Source organism: Tasmannia lanceolata, unplaced genomic scaffold, assembly GCF_043159265.1.
Source record: "Tasmannia lanceolata isolate RefF3 unplaced genomic scaffold, GAP_Taslan_0.1 ptg000003l, whole genome shotgun sequence".
Taxonomy (NCBI): Eukaryota; Viridiplantae; Streptophyta; class Magnoliopsida; order Canellales; family Winteraceae; genus Tasmannia; species Tasmannia lanceolata.
Genome location: NW_027518680.1, coordinates 22,241,164 through 22,265,132, shown reverse-complemented (window position 1 = coordinate 22,265,132; position 23,969 = coordinate 22,241,164). Strand labels below are relative to the sequence as shown.

General features: G+C 41.2%; 1 protein-coding gene across 1 annotated transcript in view; it reads left to right on the top strand.

Annotated features, from left to right (window-relative positions):
• RSY3 (Adenine nucleotide alpha hydrolases-like superfamily protein) overlaps positions 1-23,969 on the top strand; it is a 77,535-nt gene that overhangs the window by 13,619 nt on the left and 39,947 nt on the right. Inside the window, exons 4-5 of the mRNA XM_077363580.1 lie at positions 3,218-3,293; positions 5,343-5,519. Coding sequence (XP_077219695.1) covers positions 3,218-3,293; positions 5,343-5,519 — 253 coding nt within the window. The remainder of the gene's footprint in view (positions 1-3,217; positions 3,294-5,342; positions 5,520-23,969) is intronic.

Here is a 23,969-nt window from a genome sequence, read left to right as displayed (position 1 = left end):
TAGCTCCCTTCAAGAGAGTTCAAGTGTGGGGGAGCAAGAGATGGTGGCAACGCTAGAAATGGGGACGAAGTTGGGTGTAAACTTTGTCGAACACAAAGATCGAACATGGGAAATGCTGCAGGTGGCTAAGGAGGAGAAGGAGAAGGGCAACTCTGAGAAAAGGGGTAAAAGTAAAGGGGCTCAGGGAGCTTAAAGGCCTGAGATGAGGCCAAGGAAGGGGGAAATTAAATTGTTCATCAATGAAGATATTATTCTGCAATATCAAGGGGTTAGGAGAGGAGAGGAAGAGGACAACAGGAAAAGGCCTTATTCCGAGCAGGAAGGCAGCCATCATAGTTTATACTGGAGTTAAAAAATGGAAATCTATACCCTCATCCATTAATTTAAGGGTGGAATTCTGCATTTATTCTATTAGAGTTAAGATGATTTCTGAGGACATCATTAATAGTATGGCGGTATCAGTTATGGGTGAATCAAGCAGTAAAGACAATTTGGACGTTTGCGAGGGTCCTGAACAGGTCTTCGGTGCCAAGTTACCGGCGATGGATGACTCACCGGAAATGGGGATGAGCTCTAATCCCAATACTTGTGAACTTGACAGGGAGCCATTGGTGGGACCCAGTTTGAATTTTGAATCTCCCAAGCTTACCGCCATTGTCTCATCTGTTATGTCGGAGAGTAGGAAAGCTGATGCGGCTGCAAAGTGGGACCAGGTTAAAAGTGGTTCAACACGGAAAACATTAATTGCAGGGTCTCGTGGAGAGAAAGGAAAGGCCTTTCGAAAAGATATTGCTGACAGCTGTATTTTGACCTCGGTAAAGGACAAAAAGGCGCTAAAGATTAAAACTAGGTTCCATAATGACAAGAAGTCTAAAGTAAAGCGCCTGTGCTCAGGAAAAGTCAAAGTACGCTGGAGGGACACTAACTCGGATTTACAGGTACTAGCCCCTCGAGGGGGCCTTTCAGCCTTTACGAGAAAATTCAAAGGAATTGTTAGAAAAGAAAATCACAAGGGAAAGAGAGTAACTGTCGAAACTCAGAAGCTACTCCAAAATTTCGACGCTATCAGTTCGCAAGCTATGTCAGGAAAAGAATCGATCTAAGAGGGATGCTCTCCGCCCATTCAGGGCTTTTTGTTTGAGGACGGAGATATTGAATTGTTGAAAGACCTTCGTTATAATGAAAAACTTGCTAGGAAGGAATCTCCGACCCCCTGTGAGATTTCTCTTAGTCCGCTAAAAAAGCGATGGGCTTAGCTAAAGAAAAACTCTTCTTCCATCAATTATCTGGATCCTGCTTCGGAATCGACTAGCGATAAAGAACTGCATGTTCCTCTCCTTGATCTCCCCATATTCAGTAAGGTTCTAGAAAAGGAAAGAAGTACTCGGCGGCGTCTTTGTGAGGAGGAAAGAAAAACTGCTATCAGAAACCTGGAAACCAATCGATCTACGTTGACTTTGGGGAATTCAGGGGGGATTGAAGATCTGCAAGGTGGGGAGCCCCAAGTCCCCAAGGACTCTAGAGGTAAGGCAGTGCAGGTTTATCATAGTTCTGATGACTCTAGGAGTAGGGGATCATGCTCGGAAGAGTTTAATGACGTATTATCGGTAGGGGATGTTTTCGGGATTACATATAAGGAAGATTTGAGGGCAACCAAAAATATGTTCCTTGCAATGAAGGAAAGAGATAAGGAAGAACAAAAGGTTAGGCCTAAAGAAATCTGAAACAAGCCTGGAGTAGTTGTTTAAAACAATTCTGGAGTAGATGTTTAAATAGGTTAATTTGCGAATTGGGCGTGGGTGTTCCCCTTGGTACAGTGCTTGAGAAGTAAGTGCAGAATTGTTTTAGTCCGGCGAGTCTGGTTGAAAGTACATGATCTGGGTTCTAGGAGAATAGGGAGTAATCCCCTCAATTCCACTCAGGGTTTGTTTTGCTTAAATTTAATGTGATGTTGGTTGCCATCCAAGATTTTATCTCCAATAGCCAAAGCTTGAGATATTCGTTCTTTTGCTAAGGTTATCCAGTTTGAATGCGCCATTCCAGTTGACTCTCTTGAAAATGTAAACCTTGAATTAGCATCTCGAAAGAGACAATGGAAGGAGAGAATCAGAAGCAAGGAATCTCCGAGAACCTGAGTGGAAAGGCGTGTGAGGGCTGTATGCTGGAGTTAATTCGTGATTTGGGGCCTTCCCTTGACTCTATGGATGTTGAGCTTTGTGTCAACATTAGATCTTGTCTTTTTAGGGCTGATCACGTATCGGCGGAGGGGGATAATCAGCTTTCGGAAGAGGAAGTTAAGGTGCGGTCAGAAGAGTTTGAGGAAATGAGGAAAATGAAGTGTATGTTGGGATTGGATATGAGGAAAATGTGGAAGATCCGCTTTCTACCTGGAAGTGTGAGTTATGGGCGAGTTACAATGTGGTTGTGAATCACTTATTTGCTATGATTTGTTGACACGGACATGGAGTGTCGCATGTTGACACGGACACGACAAACTCCCAAACTTTAGAAACGGGGACACGGCTAAAATAGAAAGTATATGTAATCATGATTTGTGGATATGGATTCGTATGTCCAGTTTCGACATGGATACGAGTTGTCTAAATGAGGTAAACACAATATTCAATAAAAAAACATAATGTCACACTTGACACGGTACAAAACATGTCCACACACCCACATTAAGTCTAACACTTCGAGCAATACAAGTAAAAGTGTCCAAAGGAGTGTCGACACGTGTGGATACGCGTGTCGTGTCTGACATGGCTGGACATGTGAGTTGGCAATAAATTCGATGTGTCGGCCAAATCATAGCTTATTTTGTACGTTTATTTTGGATTCAATGCAAGTTAGGTTATTGGGTAATGTAATGGGGAATGGGGTTGGGTACATATAGCTGATATGTAAGATAATTCTAATGTATGTACGGGGCGGTACTGTTGTAGCCTGTTAGGGGACAGCTTGTCCCTTATTTGGCACTCCTTGGAATAATAAATGTCAATTTAAAAAAAAAAGTTGCTAACCCACCTACCTATCATAAAGTTACAATTGAATGGGAGAAGTACCCTTAAACTGGTTGTAAAATCATCTAACTTTTCTATCATTCTTTTCAGAGGGTGCCATTTTGTGCTCGTGTAATTTTGAATTTATAATTTGACATGATGCAAATAAATAGCTGGTTTTATTATTTCTTAACTTTTGCAGGTTTGAATTTCAGGTATCAAGTCTTTCAGGATGTCTGTATCCGGCATAGGATTGATGTTTTGCTTATTGCACACCATGCAGATGATCAGGTTTGGTTGTATTTTTTAATTCAAGTTTGTCTATTTGCCCTTTACATATCCATGTGTTTTTTTGCTGTTTACATGCATACACGCACCCACACAAGTGCACACACAGTAACACACACAAATTTTTTTTTTTTTTTTTTTGAATGGTAACACACACACGCTATGTGTGTGTGTGTGTGCGCGCGCGCGCGTGCACTCGGAGCTGCTGATGACTGTAAATATCATACCATATGTTTTAATATAATATTGGGAGCTGCATCCTCAAGGGCTGAGACCATTATCCCTCACCTTTAACGAACTTTTGTGAGGGCGAGTGCATGCCCCTACAAAGGCTTGCAGACTCCCACCTCAAGGAGTGAGAATTCTGTCCCCAACGTTTTACAAAACATCTAGGGAACTGGTATTGCCAACTTGTTTTGGTACCTTTGATCCATCTCTTTATTTCGAAATTTTTTCATTGGTGCATACAAGAAACATTCAGAGCCTGCTATTTCGGAGGGTGATATGGCATCACAACCACCATGCTGCTTAAATAAGGGGCGGCTTGTTTGTCAGAATGACATGGTGGTTGTGATAGTGAAAGACCCCTGTGAAAATATTGGAGTGCAAAAGTCCCTAATCCTAATCAGTCTCATATTTATGTATGAGTCTATATATAGATCACTTATATATATCATCCACAAATTTAGGGATTTTCCATGCTGTCAATTTGCGTTATTTGATTTCGTTCTCCTTTTCAACACATAGGACAAACCTACAATTTAACCAACACTTAAAATTCTCAACAGAAACACGTGTTGACACTTATTGACACTCCTTTCGACATTTGTAAACATATTTGCTAGAACTGTCGGACTTAATGTGGTCACTTCGGGACGTTATTGTACCATGTTAAGTGAAATACTTTTTATTATCTAATATTTTGTTTACCTCCTATTTTTCATTAATTCATAATGTTATTATTGGCTCTTTTTGCTCTTTAACTAATATTTGTTTGTTATCCCTCCTCTAAACCTAAAACACTAGTCAAACACTTCCAATAATATATTCATTGTATCCTACTGGTTTCATTTTCTTGATGGATAATGGAGACTAAAGATAACAACACTCTTCCAATAATATATTCATTGTATCCTAATGGTTTCGTTTTCTTGACGGATAATCGAGAATTGGAGACTAAAGATAACTAGAATAGATTGATGAATGCACTGTTATTTGATTATCTCATGTTTCTTGAGACTTTTAGTTGATTAATACTAAGATATATTAGACCATTAAAAAAGTAATAAGATATATTAGTTTATTAAATGAATACCATATTTATTTTATTGCAAATTATGATTAGTAATAAGTAATTTTATATGTAAGTATGCATATTGGCGTGTTTCCATTTCAAAATTTTTAGGGGTTGCCATGTCGGACACCTTGTATCCGTGTCGACACCTGACACAGGAATAGTTGTCCACAAATCATAGGGACAAACCGACATTGGTGTCACTCCTAATTTTAAGGGTGTCTATACCGGGATCTGTCGGTGTATATGTATGTGAATAATGATATCAGGAACTGGTTGGTTCTTACTCATCCCTTTCACGAGTTCTTAGAAGCCCACGTGCTTAGGAGTCCACATGTCCAAGGAAGATATGATAAACTGGTATATCTTTAAAAAAAAAAAAACCAGAATTGATGATATGACAATTGATTGCATCTTGTTGAAGTATGAAAGATTAAATAACTCCATCTCAAACAGCTTAAGCTTTTGGAGTAATTGGTTGTTTCACATAGTATCAGAGCTGTCGACCCTAGGCTGACCACAATGCTAGAAACACCGCTCTTTGGCAGAAGGCCGATCTAGCCATCTCCCCGGGTTCTTTCTATTGAAAGTTGTGTATGTTCACTATTTGGTCACTAAGTGAAAGGGTTGCTCTTTGTTTCGTACTTGTCAAATCTTAAAATTTCAGACCTTTTTTTTTTTTTTCAAATTATTGAATGGAATTACTCTTCATTACTATGAGTGTAAAGTTTCTAAGTGATGAAATGACAACAATGCAGGCTGAATTGTTCATTCTCAGGTTATCCCGCAATAGTGGTGTCCTTGGACTTGCTGGCATGGCATTTATTTCTCAATTGTTTCCTGCTTGGATACATTGTTCTGAAGAAAGTTCAGGCAACCATGGAATTCTACTAATACGACCACTTCTAGAATTCTCAAAAGCAGATATGTACAAAGTGAGTATGTCCTCTCATGCCCGACACATGTTTTAGGCTTACTGTTTTCATATGCACATCAACATTTTGGGTCTTTCTTATGTCTAAGCTATTGTGCATTGTCATGGGCATTTTTATTACTTTCATCGGGCAAAATATACATATTCTATATTATCTCTTATTTAGAAAAAATAGATCAGGTTTGCTGTTCAACAAAAAAGTAAAGCAAAAATAGATCAGGTTGATGCTTGTTAGTACTACGATTTCTATTAAGATATGCATGTCCCATATGTACCAGCAGAATCTATATCTTGAGTGCAACTCCTTTTACCTTTACGAACAACTGTAGGAAGATCTAAAGTAGCAATTGGATCCTCTGACACAAACGAAGATTGATGGTTTGAGTCATATCGTACATATTATTAACAGAAACAACATTTGGCAATTGGATGTTGAGTGCAACACTTTTTACGTTTACGAACAACTGTAGGAAGATCTAAAGTAGCAATTGGAACAATTGGATCCTCTGACACAAGCGAAGATTGATGGTTTCAGTCATATCCCTCACTCTCTTTCTTGTGTATACTTGTCTTTTGGAGACTGTCAAACTACCGTTACTCCAAAAGCTTAAGCTGTTGCAGAAAGGCGTTATTTAATCTTTTATACTTTAACACTCCGCCCCTCTTTTTACGGTTGGCCTACACACTGCACAACATGTGGCCCCTTTTGGGTTTGGCCATTGCATGTGGATTTTTGCTATCAAGGAGGTTTGAACTTAGGACCTTTGATACCATGTCAAACTTCCATTACTCCAAAATTTTAAGCTGTTGGAGAAAGGCTTTATTTAATCTTGTATACTTTAACAGAGACATGGGAGTATAGATATCAATATCGAACAAGGGAACCAAACTAGGAAGTGGAAGAAGAGTAGAAGAAAACGCTCAACTCATCTGGACTTTCTTTGCATCGAGTATGAAAGAAGGTAACATCTGCACAAACTGACTTTTCATTAAGTAAGATTATCACAAGGATATCTTTCTAAGTGTGAGAGTACCCCAGAAAGACATGTAACTACATGAAGATCTAAGCTATAAAATTCGAACAACCTCAAGAAGATGGTGGTGCTTATATTTAGCTACTCCATTTTGTTGTGGAGTTTGTGCATATGATAATTGAAGTAAAATATTAGATTGTACAAGATATTTATGAAATTTTGGTTACATATACTCCATTGCATTGTCTGAATGTCAAACACATGTTTTTGAAAAATTGAGTTTGAACTTCATATGGATCACTTGAAAAATATACACAACTTCTGATCTATCTTTCATTCAATATAAGTGCAATGAAATACTTATGACATGACAAACTCTGAATTCTAGCTGGCCCCCAAATTGTATAATGAATAGCTGAAAAGGAACTACTCTCTTAGTTCAGTTTCACAATCTAATATAGAAACTGACTCAAGACGAGGAACAACTATAAACTACGAAGGGCGGGTGATCAAGTCAACACTTCCAAAGATGAGCAAAGATGACTAAATGAAGAGACACTTGGAAGTCTACGATCCAGATAGTAGAGTTCATCAAACCCAAGCTCGCCACTAATCCCCCTTTGTCTTTAGATCCTGTAGCACATATGACGGAAGGAAAAAGTTCATTGAACTTCGAAGAGATGCACAAATGATAGATTAAGGAGAAACTTTGAAATGAGCAGGAAAAATGATAAAGAGATTTGATAGGACACACTATTCCTTACAGGGGCTAATGAACCATCAACTAGAGTAATAGAAGAATTTAAATTAGACCTATAAAAACCATTCGCTAGAGTATTAGAGGGTTGAAGAAGAAGAAGAAGAAGAAGAAGAAAGAAAAGAAAAGTGTAGTGAGTTGGGAGCTCCCCCTCACTAATTTATTCATATATAAAGGAGAAACCATACAAAAAGATAACTATGCCCTTAAGGCTAATACACTAACTTCTAACACTCCCCCTCAAGCTGGAATGAATATATTATACATTCCAAGCTTGTTACAATTGTCATTCAATTTAGCATTACTTAAGGGCTTAGTGAAAACGTTTGCAAGCTGGTCCAGAGATCGAGTGAAGGAAACATGAATCTCGCCTCTAAGTATTCTCTGGCGAATGAAGTGACAGTCAACCTCTATGTGCTTGGTTCTCTCATGAAAGACTGGATTGGTGGCTATATAAATCGCAGCTTTATTATCAAAATAAAGCCGAGCTGGAGAGGATGAAGGAAAACCAATTTCTGATAGAAGATAACGCAACCAAAGAAGCTCTCCACTAGTATGGGACATGGCTCTGTAGTCTGATTCGGCACTGGACTTGGATACTATGTCTTGTTTCTTGCTCCTCCATGACACTAAACTGCCTCCCACAAAGGTACAATATCCATTGGTGGATCGCCTGTCTGCAGGAGAACCTGCCCAATCTGCATCACAGAAGCCTTCCACTCAGATATGCCCTTGCTTCTTGAATAGGAGGCCTTTACCTGGCGCTCCTTTCAAGTAGCAAAGAATCTAAATCACTGTTGCCCAGTGTGAAGTATGAGGAGAGCTCATATGTTGGCAGACAACACCAACAACAAATGATATATCTGGACGAGTGACTGAAAGGTATATGAGCTTGCCAACTAGCCTCCTGTATCTGCCAGGGTCTTCTAATAAATCTCCTTCTTCTTGAAGAAGTTTCCCATTTGGGTCAATGGAAACAGAAGCAGGTTTCACTCCGAGATGTCTTAACAAGGTCCAGAACATATTTCCTCTGGGAGAGGGAGATGCCTCTAGTAGAATAGGCAACCTCAATATTAAGAAAATACTTAAGACGACCCAGGTCTTTGGTTGAAAATTCCTTCTGCAGGAAGGTCTTCAGCTTTTGTATCCCTACTGAATCACTGCCTGTAAGAATAATGTCATCAACATATACTATCAATAGCACACAACCTGCAGCGGAGTGGTAACTGAAGACAGAATGATCCACATCACATTGCTTCATGCCAAAGCGCATGATAGCATCACTAAAACGGCCAAACCAAGCTCTAGGGGACTGCTTGAGGCCATATATAGATCTCCTTAGCTGACATACTGAGGACGACATATCCCCCTGAGCAACATACCTAGGAGGTTGCTCCATATACACTTCCTCAGTAAGCTCACCATGTAGAAAGGCCTTCTTGCATCTAACTGATGCAGATGCCACCCTTGGCTCACGGCAATTGAGATAAGAACCCGAACGGAAGGTATCTTGGCAACAGGAGAGAAGGTCTCGTTGTAGTCAACGCCAAATGTCTGTGTATAACCTTTGGCAACCAGCAGCGCCTTAAGGCGCTCGATGGTGTCGTCAAGTAAGTGTTTCACGGCATAAACCCAGCGACAACCCACGGGCTGAGCACTGAGAAGAAGGGGAACCAAATCCCATGTATGATTGGCTTGCAGGGCCTCCATCTCAAGATCCATAGCGGTACGCCAGCTCGAATGATCAAGAGCAGCTGGCAAAGACTGCGGCAAAGAATAGAAGACGAGGAAGATACCAAACCTCGAAATAGAGGGGTGAGAGTATCATAGGAAATAACAGAAGAAATGGGATGAGCAGTACAATGAGAGCGAGTACGAGAAGCAATGGGAGAATCTGAAGTAGTAGCAGGAGAGAGAAGAAGAGGTATCTGAGGGGAGGGTGACGGGATCTCCGACTGAGAGAGTAATGGCACAGGCTGAGGAGGATGGGCTCCAGACTTCGGACTACGCTGATAGATCTAGCGAGTAACAGGACGGGTAGCCGGAGGAGCCTGTAAGGATGATGAAAGATCAGACACAGAGGTCAGCTCAGGAACCTGCGAAGGAGAAAGAGGAGGAGTAGGATCTGGAAGGACGACCCGAGGGAGAGGGATATCCGAATCGAGAACAGTGGACCGTTCCGCAGGAGGAGTGAGAAAGTAAGACTCTGACTCGAAGAAGGTAACATCAACAGAGACAAATGATCAACGCAAGTGAGGGCTGTAACAACAATAACCTTTCTGAGTCCGGGAGTACCCAAGAAAGATGCATCGCTCAGCCCGAGGATCCAGCTTATCTAAGCCTGGGCCAAGGTTGTGAACAAAACACACACAACCAAAAATCGTACGGGTGAGAGGGAAAGGATCATGATGAGGATGCAATATGGCAAAGGGAGAAGAGCCATCCAGGACCGAAGAAGGAAGCCTGTTGGCGAGGTGGCATGCAGTGAGGATAGCATCACCCCAATAAGATTTGGGAACCCGCATCTGAATAAGAAGTGTACGGGCCCCATCAAGTAAAGACCGCATCTTTCTTTCCGCTACACCATTCTATTCGGAGGTGTGAGCACATGAAGATTGGTGGACAATACCACGAGTGGAAAGAAAATCCTGAAAACCATTGGATTTGGAGAAATATTCCTTAGCGTTATCTGTGCGCAAGCATTTTAGAGTACAACTGAACTGATTTGTAACCTCGACGTGAAAAGTGCGAAAAGTAGAGAAAACCTCAGACCGATCTCGAAGCAAATAAACCCAAGTCATGCGAGAAAAATCATCAATAAAGACAACAAAATATCTATAGCCAAAAATAGAGGTAGTCCTCGAGGGACCCCATACATCAGAGTGCACTATATCAAAAGGGTGCGAGGCCCTCCTAACAAGCCTTGATGGAAATGACACACGGTGGTGTTTTCTAAGTTCACAAGCCTCGCACGTAAAAGGCTGAACAGGAGAAGACATAAGAGGAGTGCGTCGTAAACAGTCAAGACAGGGATGACCAAGACGGCAGTGCCACTGGTAGGAGTCAACAGAACTGTGCAAAAGTGCGAGAGAAGGGCCACAGTCCTGATGATAGAGTCCATCCACCACTCTACCCGAGCCAATCGTCTTCCCAGTCGAAGATCCTGAAAGAAACAATAAGACGGATAAAATGAGACAGAGTAATTGAGATATTTAGTAATCTAACTAATGGAAAGTAAGCTAAAAGGGGATTTAGGAACACATAGCACAGAGGATTAGGTAATACCAGGACAAGGAGAGGTAGTACCAATACCAGAGATGGGAGTAGTACTCCCATCAGCAAGGGTAATAAACTGAGAGGAGAGAGGACGAAAATAGTCAAGGGATGATGAGATACATGTAGCATGATTCGAGGCTCCAGAATCAATGGTCCAGGAGCTCGAACGAGTGAGAAGAGAAGCAGGAGAGCTACCCGGCTGAGCAAAGCCGGCACGCGGAGGGTGGCTGGTCAGCCAGAGGTGCTGTAACTCATCGTATTCGGCGAGGGAAAGAAAGAAACCATTAGATGGCGCGGCATGGCTCTGCTCTGAAGAGGAAGAGGGCACTGACTCAGATGGATCTGTGGCGGAGAGATGTGTTGATCGGCCAAAATGCGGAGCAGAGGCCGGTTGACGCTCAAGGTGAAGAACATAGCATGTCTCGAGGGTGTGTCCCTCTCGGCGGCAGTGAGAGCAGTAAGGACGAGGACGACCACTCGTACCCCGTCCATCAGGAAAATCTCGGCCCGAGCCGCGGCCACCACGGCTAAAGTCACGTCCACGACCGCTTCCGAAGGTGCCACTCCCTCGGAAGCACGATCATCAGTGCTATAGGCCGCCGTCGCAGAGCCATCAAAAGACGGAGTGGGCAGAGAAGTACCAACGATATACTGCTGAGCTCGTAAATAGACCTCATGTAGGGAGGGCATAGTCCCAGAGCCAAAGATCTACTGCCGGAGAGGGAGGAACTCAGGACCCAGCGTCTCAAGAAAGTGAACAACACAGAGTTGGTCTCGCTGCTGGGCAGCAACAGCTAAGTCTGTCGTGAGAGGTATGAGAACATCCAACTGCTGACAGTGAGAAATAAACTGGCTGTAGTACCTAGAAAGGGGGGTGTCACCACGCCTGAGATGCATCCACTGGGAATAGGAGGAACAAATGCGAGCAAGATCGCCAGCCCCAGAAAAGACAACTGGAGTCTCATCCCAAATATGCTTGGCGGTCAGAAGATTGATTATGGTGCCAGAAATCTGAGAGGTCATGCTCTGCCATAAGAGAGTACATACAAGAGCATCGTCCTCCTCCCACTTCTCATAGGAGGAATCGGTGGAAGGAGAAGGAGGCCGACGGATGACGTAGATCCTGTGTCGAGCAATGAGGTAAGTTTCGACAACAACCTTCCAATTGACGTAATTGGACCCATCTAATGGAACAATAGTCATCGGAGGGAATGAACCATCCCCCGAGGAAGAACGAGTGGAGGATGAAGCCAGGGGGGGGGGGAGTAGGGCTAGAAGTAGCCTGCCCAAGAGAGGGATCCTCGATGATGGGAGAATCCATAGACACAAACGGAGAGAAAACCCCACAAAGCAGAGACTACGCGACGGATCCACTAGACTGAACGCGGCTTCGATGAAGGACAAGAGAAGACCAAGACATGGAAGGTTGGAAAAGAAGAATCGGAGCCGCGGAGAAGAGCTTAAACACCCACGAAGGGATTTAGACCATAATGAAGGTGAAGGGAAGTGGTTAGGTTGTGGGTTTTGGGTGGAATAAAGTTAGGGTTTTGGGTTTTGGGAGGAGGGAGATGAAGAAAGAAAATGGTTAGGGTTAATGGGAGGGTGAAGAGAGAGGTGGGAGGATGGTGATCCTCAATGGGCCGCTAGAGTAACCCTAGGGCTCTGATACCATGTTGAAGAAGAAGAAGAAGAAGAAAGAAAAGAAAAGTTTAGTGAGTTGGGAGCTCCCCCTCACTAATGTATTCATATATAAAGGAGAAACCATACAAAAAGACAACTATGCCCTTAAGGCTAATACTCTAACAAATTTAAAGTAGACTTATATGATCCCCTTTAAATAAAGTAGACTTATATGATGAGAAAACTGAAGACTCACTTTTTCATGTGGTAAGAGAAGCATGAGTCAATGATCCAAGACGAAGATTGACTAGAGAGGAGAAGAGGGGTTCATAACAATCAACAATGTTGCCAGGAATGAGGAAGGATGACTTGTTGATTGACGAGAAGTCTCAATGAACTTTTCATACCATAATTTCAAAAACCCCCCGCATCATCGTAAACTCCCTTTTACATTGGGCACGTTTTTGTTTGGGTCCGTATTTTGCCCTATAAATTCAATGAAAACTCCTTGGACTCTTCCGAGTTATGACCGCATCGACCGAGTACTCAGTCATGTCAACCGATTACTCGACCGCATCGTGCCGAGTCGACTAGGATTTTCTTTGGCCACGTTTTGACCCGAATCCATGTTTTGAAACTGTGTTTCATACTCTTCAAGTGAGATTGCAACTGAATCAACATCTCAACATCAGAAGCACCATATTGTCGATTCTCAATGGGACCATTATCCTCAAAAGCTTTATAATAGACTTTATTCGCCCAAGCTAGACTTCTAAACTTGTTTCTACGACAAATTCTTGAAGGTGATATAACATAAATATTATGAAGAGAGGAAGGTAAAGTTCAATGCTTAATTAATTTTGAAATTGGGGAACACAATAATAATTTGTCGGATGACCAAAATACCCCTATCTAAGCAATTTCACCATTTTCAACACCCTCCGAAGCTGAATTTTTTTACGAAACATCTTCATATTGTCACTCAAATAGTGATGATGATCTATTGTGAGACCTTTTTTGAATACATCTACAACTAGCTCTCTACTTGATTCATAGCTTGGATAAATTTATCATCTTCTAGCTCCTCATGTATGAAATGATAGTCTTTTAATGTTATTTGTCGAAGCATGGATAATAGGGTTGTACTTGTAAGATTGTTTGATAGTAGACTAATTGTTGCTGTGAAGATGTGATTTTTATCTCAAGTGTAACTCCTGTAGGTGGTGTCTCTAGACTAATTGTTACAGTAAAGAAGATGTGATTTTTATCTCAAGTCTCAACCATGTAAGCTTTGCTATGGTAGATGCCATGAACTAGTATTTTGCCTCTGCACATGATCTGGCTACAACCTTTTTTTTTTTTGAATGTTAGCAAATTTCATTAAACAAGGGAAAACCGAGTAGGTCCACCCCACCAATACAAATAGAGGACTAAATAGAAATACAAAAGCACAAAAAACCAAATAGCGTATCAAGGGGGTAAAAAATAAAAAAAATCTAATTCCTGCTTATGTACTCCATCCCTAGCAAACTTGTCGGCAATCCCATTTGCAATTCGTCTCACATGCAAGAAAGTGAGAGAGGAACCTACAGATCTGTCTTTAATCTCATCAAAGAAGCGTGCGAATCTCCAAAGGGGAACCAAAAAACCTTTAAGCCACATAATAACATTAAGCGAGTCTCAATCTAGCTACAATCCTCTTCTGTTTGTTTCTTCATGAGATTGGATCTATGTTGCATCAGTACGGATACGAGTGTCGGAATCCGACACGAGTATCGAGTGTTAGATTCGGCAAACCTCAAAAAGAAGGATTCATGGATTTGCCAAAATATTTTAATCAATTCTCAATATTTTACATTATAATATGGTTGTAACAATTAATATATTGAATATTTTAATAGGTTAAGTATAGATAATATTTTATTTCCATTTAAGAAACTTAATATTAGCCTAAGAAATGAAGTTGTAGATGTTAAAAGGAAGGGTGATAAAATTATGCTAATTAAATTAGTATTAGGTGAAGAGACGATTACCGTTATTAGTGCGTTGCCCCTTAAATAGGATTAAATGATTCTCTCAAGAGGCAATTTTGGGACGACATGGTTGAAGTAGTCAAAGGAATACCACATGGAGAGAAGTTATTTATAGGAGGAGATTTAAATGGTCATGTGGGAAGAACTAATGGAGGTTTTGAGAGGGTTTATGGAGGATTGGGTTTTGGTTATAGGAATGAGGCAGGAGAAGATATTTTAGGGTTTGCAGTGGCATATGATTTGATGTTAACAAATACTTTTTTTAAGAAAAGAGATTCACACTTGATAACCTTTAGCAGTGGCAACAATTGTAGCCAGATAGATTTTATCCTCACTAGGAGAGAGGACAGAGCTGGGTGTAAAGATTGTAAAGTCATACCCAGGGAGTGTTTAGTCACACAACATAGGCTAGTGGTGTTAGATATATGCATCAAATGTTGGAGGAGAAAAGATAGATATGTTAGACATCCGAGGACTAGGCGGTGGGATCTTAAAGGGGAAAAATTAAAGTTTAAGGATAGACTTCTTAAAGAAGGACCTTGGAGTCTTGATGAGGGGACTGCTATTATGTGGAATATGATGTCTAGTTATATCAGGAAAGTGGCTAGGGAGGTACTTGGAGAATCTAGAGGAAGTGGACAGCTGTCTAAAGACACATGGCGGTGGAATGAGGAGGTCCAAAAGGCGATTAGGTCTAAAAGAGTGTTATAAATGTTTGCGTAAGTGTAGAAATGAGGAGAACATTGAGAAGTATAAATTGACTAGAAAAGAAGCTAAGAAGGCAGTAAGGGAAACTAGAGGCAAGGCATATGAGGATTTGTACCACATGATAGGGACGAAAGAGGGTGAAAAAAGGAAGAGCAGATACTTGAATCATATAAAATGCATCAACGACGAGAATCAAAGATTGTTTCTAAAAGAAAACGAGGTTAAAGAGAGATGGAGAAGTTACTTCGATAAGTTGTTTAATGGGGAACTTGTAGCGAATTTGGGAGAACTTGATAACGCTTTTGATGCTACAAATAAGAGGTTTGTTCATAGAATCCGAACATCAGAGGTAAGAGTAGCTATGAAAAATATGAAATTAGTTAAGGCTGGGGGGCCTGACGATATTCCTATTGAGACTTGGAGATGCTTGGATGATGTGGGTTTGGTTTGGTTGACTAGATTATTTAACAATATTTTGAAGACTAAGAAGATGCCTGATGAGTGGAGGAAGAGTACATTAGTACCTATTTATAAGAATAAAGGAGATATTCAGAGTTGCACCAATTATAGGGGAATTAAGCTAATGAGTCACACCATGAAGCTCTGGGAGAGGGTAATTGAGCATAGACTAAGAAAAGAGACTAAGGTGTCAGAGTATCAGTTTGGCTTCATGCCTGGACGATCGACTATGGAAGCTATCTTCTTGATTAGGCGGTTAATGGAGAGATTTAGAGAAAATAAAAAAGACCTTCATGTGGTTTTCATTGATTTGGAGAAAGCGTATGATAGGGTTCCCAGGGTGGGTCCTTGAAAGGAAAAAAGTGCCTACTAAATATGTTGATGTGATTAAAGATATGTACGATGGACCATGGTTGTTCGCCTAATGGGTTTTGGTAGTACTTCAGCAATCCAGTCATAGATTGACTCGAGGGATATCAGAAGTTCTTAATCGCGAAGTTCAGTGAAATAGGGAAGTGGATGTAGGCGGTGGGATACCCAATATAATGCTGTCTGTTTTCTATTTATATGTTAACCTTTTACCTCCTTGGTTAGAAGTATACTTCTGGCCATCTTTATTGATGCTATGTAATACCTGACGGGACCTCTGGTCACCAATGTATCATTCACAGTATCAATGAAATTTCTGTTATCTTTCAAGAAAAAGATATGTACGATGGAGCAGTAACTAGTGTCAGAGCCACGGATGGCACGTCTAGTGAGTTTCCAATTACACTAGGACTGCCCCAAGGATCGGCTCTAAGCCCTTATCTTTTTACGCTAGTTTTTTTTTTTTGAAAATTGACAATTTTCATTAATATTAAGTTTAGCAATCTGGACCAGTAGTCCCATCCTGCAATTACAAAATACTAAGGCGGACCGGACCGACATGCTGGATCCAGTCTAAAGAGATAAGTGGATCATAGACATTGGTTTGAATACATCCCTGAACTACACAAAAGACATCCCTATACTGCACAAAAGACAAAAAGACCGTATTCTGTACATCTTCTAGCATCCACAAAGTATGTACCATCTAGACAACATGAGTCCACCACTACTACTTAGCCACCATCCAAGGAGCTTGGAACATCATCTTACAAGACTGTGGTGTTACCCCCATTGAACTAAACTCTTCCAAGCTCCTGCATCCCCAAAAAAACCTAGCTATAAGAGTAACCGTCATACGTTCATTTTAAGGGGTTGATCTCAGCACCCCTGGTTAGTTCATTCTTGATTCCAGCTTCCACTCTCCCTACAACCATTTCCTCTATAAGGAATCGGTTTCTCTAAGGGTTCTTCTTTGACATCAGCTTATGGGTCATCCTCTTTGGCTATTTCGATTGCATTCGCTGCAGATCCCGCTTGCATCGACCGGAACATTTCTCTAGTCTTTCCTATGTTTTCTTGATATGACATCCCTAATACATCACCCACTGTCAGGAAATCATTAAAGCCTTGCAAGTCTGGGTTCCCAGATTCGTCCTCAGTGTTCAAGAGCAAAATTCCTTTTCCTTTATCTAGCCTATTTGGAGTCTTAGACTGCTGTAGTTGACCCTATTCAACCCTTGGACTTCCTGACCCTAAGCCCTGAAAATCTTCATCCAGATTTGTTCGCTTTGATTCCAAATTTGCAATCGCTGATTGTTTTTTGGTTTTTCCTCCTCCCATAACCGTCTTCGCGTTCGTCTTTCTTTTTCCAGCAACTTTTTGCAAATGGGCAGATTATGAAGGGGTGTATGAAGTTCCTCCTCACTAGTCATGGTGAGATGGGAAGAGGGAGCACCTATGCTTTGAATTGCTTCCCGTTCTTCCAATCATTGCTTCTTTAGTGGAGAAATTAGCACCTCAGTTGGCGTGGGAGATTCCTTCCTTGCCAATTTTTCATTATATTTAAGAGTCTTTAGGAGCTCCAAGTCTTCGTCCACCAAAGTAGATTCACCCCCCTTACATTACTGGGGCCTTCAAGAGATGCTTTTTCAGACATAGCTGGACTAGAAGAGGGTCGTAGGATTCTCAATTCATGGAGGCTTTCTGAGTGAGGATTTTTCTTCCTAAACCCCTTTTTAGGATGGGCGCATTTGATTTTCCAACCCAAAGATGAAAGGCCGCCGCGTGGAGCCAAGACGCAGACAATTCGGTCCAGAACCTTTTGTAAGTCTGTATGTGCGCCCATGTGTAGTTTTAATATCAGGGCTCAAATTCGATCTAAAAAATCTATTTTTAATTCATGGGCCTTCCGCTCAACCGATTTAATGCTGGAGAATTCCACAAATTCTTTTCTACCCGGCTTGCCCTTTGAGCCACGTGGCGCTTCCCTTTTTGACTAAGTAGTATATGGCGAGGTCACTGGTCCCATCAGCTGGGCCTTCATACTCCCTGATGAGACAATGACAGGATCTGGGGAATCACGAGGGTAGGTGGGGATTTCAAAATTTGAAAGTAGGGCCATCGGTTCCAATTCACGTCCGGTGGCCACGGCCACAGATTTCGGTAAGCGAACCTCTGCCGGAGAGCCTTTATCAGTGAGAGATTGTTCGATATTCCCAAAAAGAGGAAGGTTGTCTTTACTGCTAATCTCTCCCACAACCGACAAGGCCAAAGAATTAATACCCGTCTTCAGACACAACTTTGATTCCCACCGAGTAAATGGTGGAATCTACCCTTAGGCTCTCTTCACTTGCGTTCCCGGGAGACCAAATCCTGGGAAAACACCCCCTTTTTTCTCGAGAAAGCTAAAATTCGCATGTTCACTTGTCTTCACGGGATTTTGAAGGAGCCTATGTGGAAAATGTCACATCTGACATGGAAATTGTGAAAAATGATGTGGAAATGAGTCTTTTCTCACAAGTGTGAGATTCCTTATCCCTTTATTTTGGTGGGATTTGCTTTCCCAAGAAAACTAATGAAAAAATGCGGGCAAGCAATTTCTCGGGAAACTTTTTCCTGCACAGTTCCTTGCCAAGTGAACAGGCGCGAGAAACCTTTTCCTACATAGTTTCTCTAGATTTCTTTTCCGAATGCCACGTCAGATTCCTGGGAAACCTTTTCTTTTCCTTTCCCGGGAAAACAAGTGAACAGAGCCTTAGATTAATTGAACGAGGGATGGAATTCCAGACAGGGGAAATAACCAGGGCAGAGGCAAAAGTCAGACAATGAGAGTGATTACTAAAAAGCTGGGTCTCAAGGACTTGACCCAGATGCGATCCCAGAATTTCCCCCGTGGCAGAGGGGAAAGCATGAAGAGGGATATTATAAAATCTTAAACGAACCGTTCTAGCTCCCGAATTATACGCAGGGAACCAAAGTTTGAGAGAGGAGAGGAATTCCCCAAAAGCTTCCCCCCCACATTGGAGAACGGTCAAAGATTGGGCTTCCGAAGAGAAGCAGAAGAGGATCTCCACATGATTGATGGCAAAAGGTTTTTCCAGGTCAGGGATGGCCCAGAATTTCTTGGCCCAATCCCAGAAATCCTCTAGGAGCCACGATCCAGATTTCAAATTTCCAATAAGACATGTTTTGAGATGTCTTTTTCTTTCTTCCACCACCGACATCGGGATCTCCAGACAACCAGTCTCTTCTCGGGGGGTCACTTGGGCCTCCTTCGGTCTCCAAACTAGATTTGAATTGCCCTTATTCCGGGGAAGTAAGCATTTTCTGCAGACGGTACGTGTACCAAAGTTCCTGTAATTGCATTTTGAACATAACCAGTCGCTCCCATTCGAGAGACCTCTGCGAGATGATTCCACTGCTCGCCGACCACGGAACTCCCTTACTCCAAAATCTAAACTCCTTCCCTTAGTATCCCAGTCCTCCAAGCTTCCCAAAGAACCCGCATGTGATCTCGGTGGGTACCATTGGGCCCAATGGGGCCTCTCCATATTAGTCTCCTGCCCAAAAGAGAATAAAAGTCTTCAACAACAGGGGTTGGGGATCCCAAGCGATTCAAAAACTTCCATAACCGAATAGCCTCCATCCAGGCAGGACTCCGAAACTCGCTCAAGGTTAATTCCACAATTACATACTAATCCAGGAGGTTGATGGAACCCCAAGGGTCCCGTAGGGACAGTCCTCTGACCCCTGAATACTTCCCTTATGGTCATCTATGAATATTATCGGTCCTTTTTTTTACGCTAGTTATGGATGAGCTTACGGAGGGTATCCAGGATGAGGTGCCGTGGTGTATGTTATTTGCAGATGACATAGTATTAATCGACGAAACCAAAGCAAGAGTAAATGCTAAATTAGAGTTATGGGGAATTACTTTGGAATCTAAAGGTTTTAGACTGAGTAGGACTAAGATAGAATATATGGAATGCAACTTTAGTAATGTAAGGAGGTGGGACGAGGATGTAGTAAATATGTCTGGACAAGAGGTACCTAAGAGGGATATCTTTCGCTATCTTGGTTCAATTCTACATAAGGAAGGAGAGATTGAAGAGGATGTTAACCATAGAATAAGAGCAGGTTGGTTGAAGTGGAAGCTTGCCTCAGGAGTTCTGTGCGACCGTAAAATCCCTACCTAGTTGAAGGGAAAGTTTTATAAGCCAACTGTGAAGCCAGCCATGCTGTACGGCTTAGAATGTTGGGCCACCAAGAAGCAGCATGTGCATAAGATGAGTGTAGCGGAGATGAGAATGCTTAGATGGATTTGCGGCCACACAAGGCTAGATAGAATTAAAAATGAAGACATTCGTAAAAAGGTGGGGGTGGCTCCAATTGAGGAGAAGATGAGAGAGCACCGCTTAAGATGGTATGGACATATCCAACGTAGGCCTTTGGATGCTCCGGTGAGAAGAGGCGACTCGTGCCAAATTGATGGAGTAAAAAGAGGTAGGGGCAGACCGAAAACAACTTGGGTGATAACAGTGAGGAAAGACTTGATAGCTAGGAACATAACAGAGAACATGACCTTGGATAGGATAGAATAGAAGAAAATGATCCACGTAGAAGAACCCAACTAGAACCAGTATTAGAGCTAGGTAGATTCCTTTTACCTTCTTCATGAATTTTTTCTAAAGGATTCATTTAGCCGACCCCAACTAGTTTGGGACAAAGACTTTGTTGAGTTGAGTTGAGTTTAAGAAACTTAATATTAGGATGAGTAAAAGTAAAAACTTAAAACATATGGTAATTGTAAAGTTGTGCTAGTGATATTCAGAAGCAACAGATAAAAGAGATCTAGAAATGTCTTAGAGAATCTTGAAGTATTGTTGTCTTACCCATATTACATTTGAATATCCAAATGGTCTGAGTGTTTTCTCTTGTTATGCTATGATACCATGTAAAAAATCTCTTGAAGGTGATGAACCATAAAGATAGCGACTGAGAAGAGAAGAGAAGAGAGCAAAATAGAAGAGAGGAGATGGACTATAACATCAGTTCATTACTTCATTAATTTTATAATTGGGAAATACAATGATACATCATCGGGTCAAGTGCCCAAAACACCCTAGTAACTCAATAATTTCCACCATTCCCACCAGCTGTCGGTTGTATGATTTGATCTCCTTGCACTTTCTGTTACCAAGTCCTCTAACACCACCACGACCTCTCCCTTGACCACTGTTACTTGGAACATGATTCATTCTGATACGCGGTACAGGAATGAGAACGCTGTACAATGTTAGCCCAGTATGCAGTACAATGGGGGCAGGCTTAGCTGATTTAGTATTTGGGGTCGCGGGTCAATTTGGAGCACTAATTCGGGTCTCTCTGGTACTCTCCCCCCCCCCCCCCCCTCTCTCTCTCTCTCTATATATATATATATATATATATATATATATATATATATAATTCTACACTTAAAAATCAATTCTAAAAATACAAAATGAAGAGGGCATAAGGGGATTGGAAACTAGTGAAAATTGTCTAATGACGTGAACTTTGTGAGTAATGAATACAAAATCATAAAAAACCGACAAGTTTGGTTAGCTTCAAAAACAAGGCAAGTGCCAAAATTTCAAGAGCATAAGACAAAAGAGGAAGTATGGTATTCACATGTAAATTGTAAACTGGGCAGTTGGAGGGAAAAACCTATTTTGATGTCTCTTTCTCAAAGGGCGAAAACAACTCTTCCATTTTGGGTATGCTCTCTCTTGGTATATGTTAATATACATCTTTATCTCTCTTTTGGGTCACCAGTTTTAGCAATCCAAGTCACAAACGAACCATGTTTGGGGTTGTGCGATCCGGATCACCATTTTTAACAACCTGGGATGCAAATGATCCGTGCTTCAGGTCGTATGATCCAGATCGTGGGTCAATAGGGAGGGTAGCAACCTCGGTAACATTGCCCCTGACGCTCGACCATGTCCTCTGCCATCATCACCTTTGTTTGCTGTAGATGTCATGGTGGACTCCTCTCTAATATTGAGAAGTGAAGCGGATCTTGAAATCCCAATGCACTGAACTTGTGAATGAACCAAGCAAATATTCTAGATCCAATCCAAAGAAGAATTTAGTAACCTTAAGTTCTCTTGTTGCCTTTTTAATAGTTCCAGGTCAGATGTGAGTGGTTGATACATATTCAAACCTTCCCACATACCATGAATTGTACTATAATGCTTACTCAAACTCTTGTTTCCTTGTTGAAATAAGAATATGTTTTAAACAACTCAAACACACCATATATTTTCCTCTGAGGAATATGCCTCATATGCAGTTTTCATACCTCATTTTGGTTGTATCAAGGAACATCACATTTGCACTAACTTATGGTTCCCGACCATTCCACAACCAAATCATGATTTGATAATTCTCTCAAATCCACTCTTCATACTTATTAGCAGACTCATTAGGTCCATTTTAATTCAAAAGTTTAATTTCCCCTTTGCACCAAGGGTTACCTTCTCAAATGAGCCTATGGAATGTATAATGTATTAGGCCCCACTTAATGTAACAAATGAAAGTTACATCCCTTGCATCTCCATGATTTTTGAAAAAACTAGGTTTGATTTTACACCTTATAGAGATTCACTAGTAGGACAACAAATAGATCTTGATAGATAATCGTACTTAGGGAGCAACTAATGTCAAGGTTTTAAATTTTAGTTTTGGTTTCGGTTTCGTTCATCAAGTTTTGGTACGAAATTTCGACCAAAATCTAGTAAATTCACGGAAACATTTTGGTATGAAATCACAGCTGAAATCCAAGTAAGATTCTTCACTACTGGTTTTTCTTTTTAGGTTTTTTTTTTTTTTTTTTTTTGAAATATCCTAAATGAATCTCGTTGTTCTTTTAGGATTGGAGTTGATTTTTGTCAGAGTTACTGTCGTTAGGTCGACATTTCAACAGAAACTTTGCTTTTTTTTAATATGAAAAGTTGCATGTTTCGCACATTTTGACTGAAACATTAGAAATTCCTAAATTTCAGACGTAATTTTTTGAATCCAAGTAGATTTCGTTTCCTTAGCAGCCGAAATCGAAATATTTCGGTCGAAATGAAATGTTTTGGACAAAATTTAAAATCATGATGTATACCGACCTTAAACCCTCCATTAGTGACTTGGGAAACAAGGTAGCAAGAGCTATAAGAAGGCTGAATGATCCACAAAACAGGGCAGCAAGTGAAGTGAGCTCACTCCACACAAGTGCATCAGAAAGATTTCACACTAATCAATCTTCACGAAGGCAACACAATTACGAATTATGCCAGCAAACTAGCTATTACACATTAAGGCAACAATCTGAGGCAGCAAACTAGCTTTACCATATAAAAAACTGAACAACAGCCGAGGCTGTTAACACGAAGTAGATCACACTTCACACAAGGCAGCAAAACATCCAATCTATATAAAAATAATCTAGGAACAAATTATACCAGGAATTAACCAATCATCTAAATGGAAGCACGACTTGCATATAGTCTGCACCAGTGTTTAAAAACTCGTTGACTCAGCTCGGAACTCGGCCGAGTTGACTCGGATTTGTGTTGACCGCATTTTGGAGTCGCAGACTCGCCGAGTCCGGGCCGAATCAAACATGAATCAAACTTTTTTTTTTCAGATGGGATCTACCAGCATGTGAATCTAGGCGATCCGTGACTCCTAAACTTCAAAAAGACAAGAAAAAAAAGGATCGGATCTTGATTTTTTCAACAAAATATCATATGATTCCCATTTCCATTCATCTTGAAATAGCCAGATCTACCTTAGTTTCTGCACAAAACCCTTTTCTCATTGCCTTCATAAACTGGCTTTTCGTGGGTAGAAGAATCAACTGTTTTTGTTGCAATCATAAGCTGGTTTTTGGAGGAAGAAGAAGAAAGGTTTCCTTTTGTCTTGAGGTAAGTTGGCAAAGGAGGAAGAAGAAAGGTTTCTTTCTGTCTTGAGGTAAACGAAAATGAAATCCTAAATCACTAAATGTAGGTAAATGATACATTCAACCCTTTTTCTTACTTGGGACAGCCCTCTCTAGGTAAAAGTACAGTCATAGACACGCTGGGGTGATTTTCTCGAGTAAAAAATGGTGGTGCACATATCACATTTGGGGCATAGCGTATTAAATGGACAGCTGCCCATCAAATGGACAGCTGCTCTCAGAATGGACAGCTGCCATCATATCACATTGGATGATCTAAGCT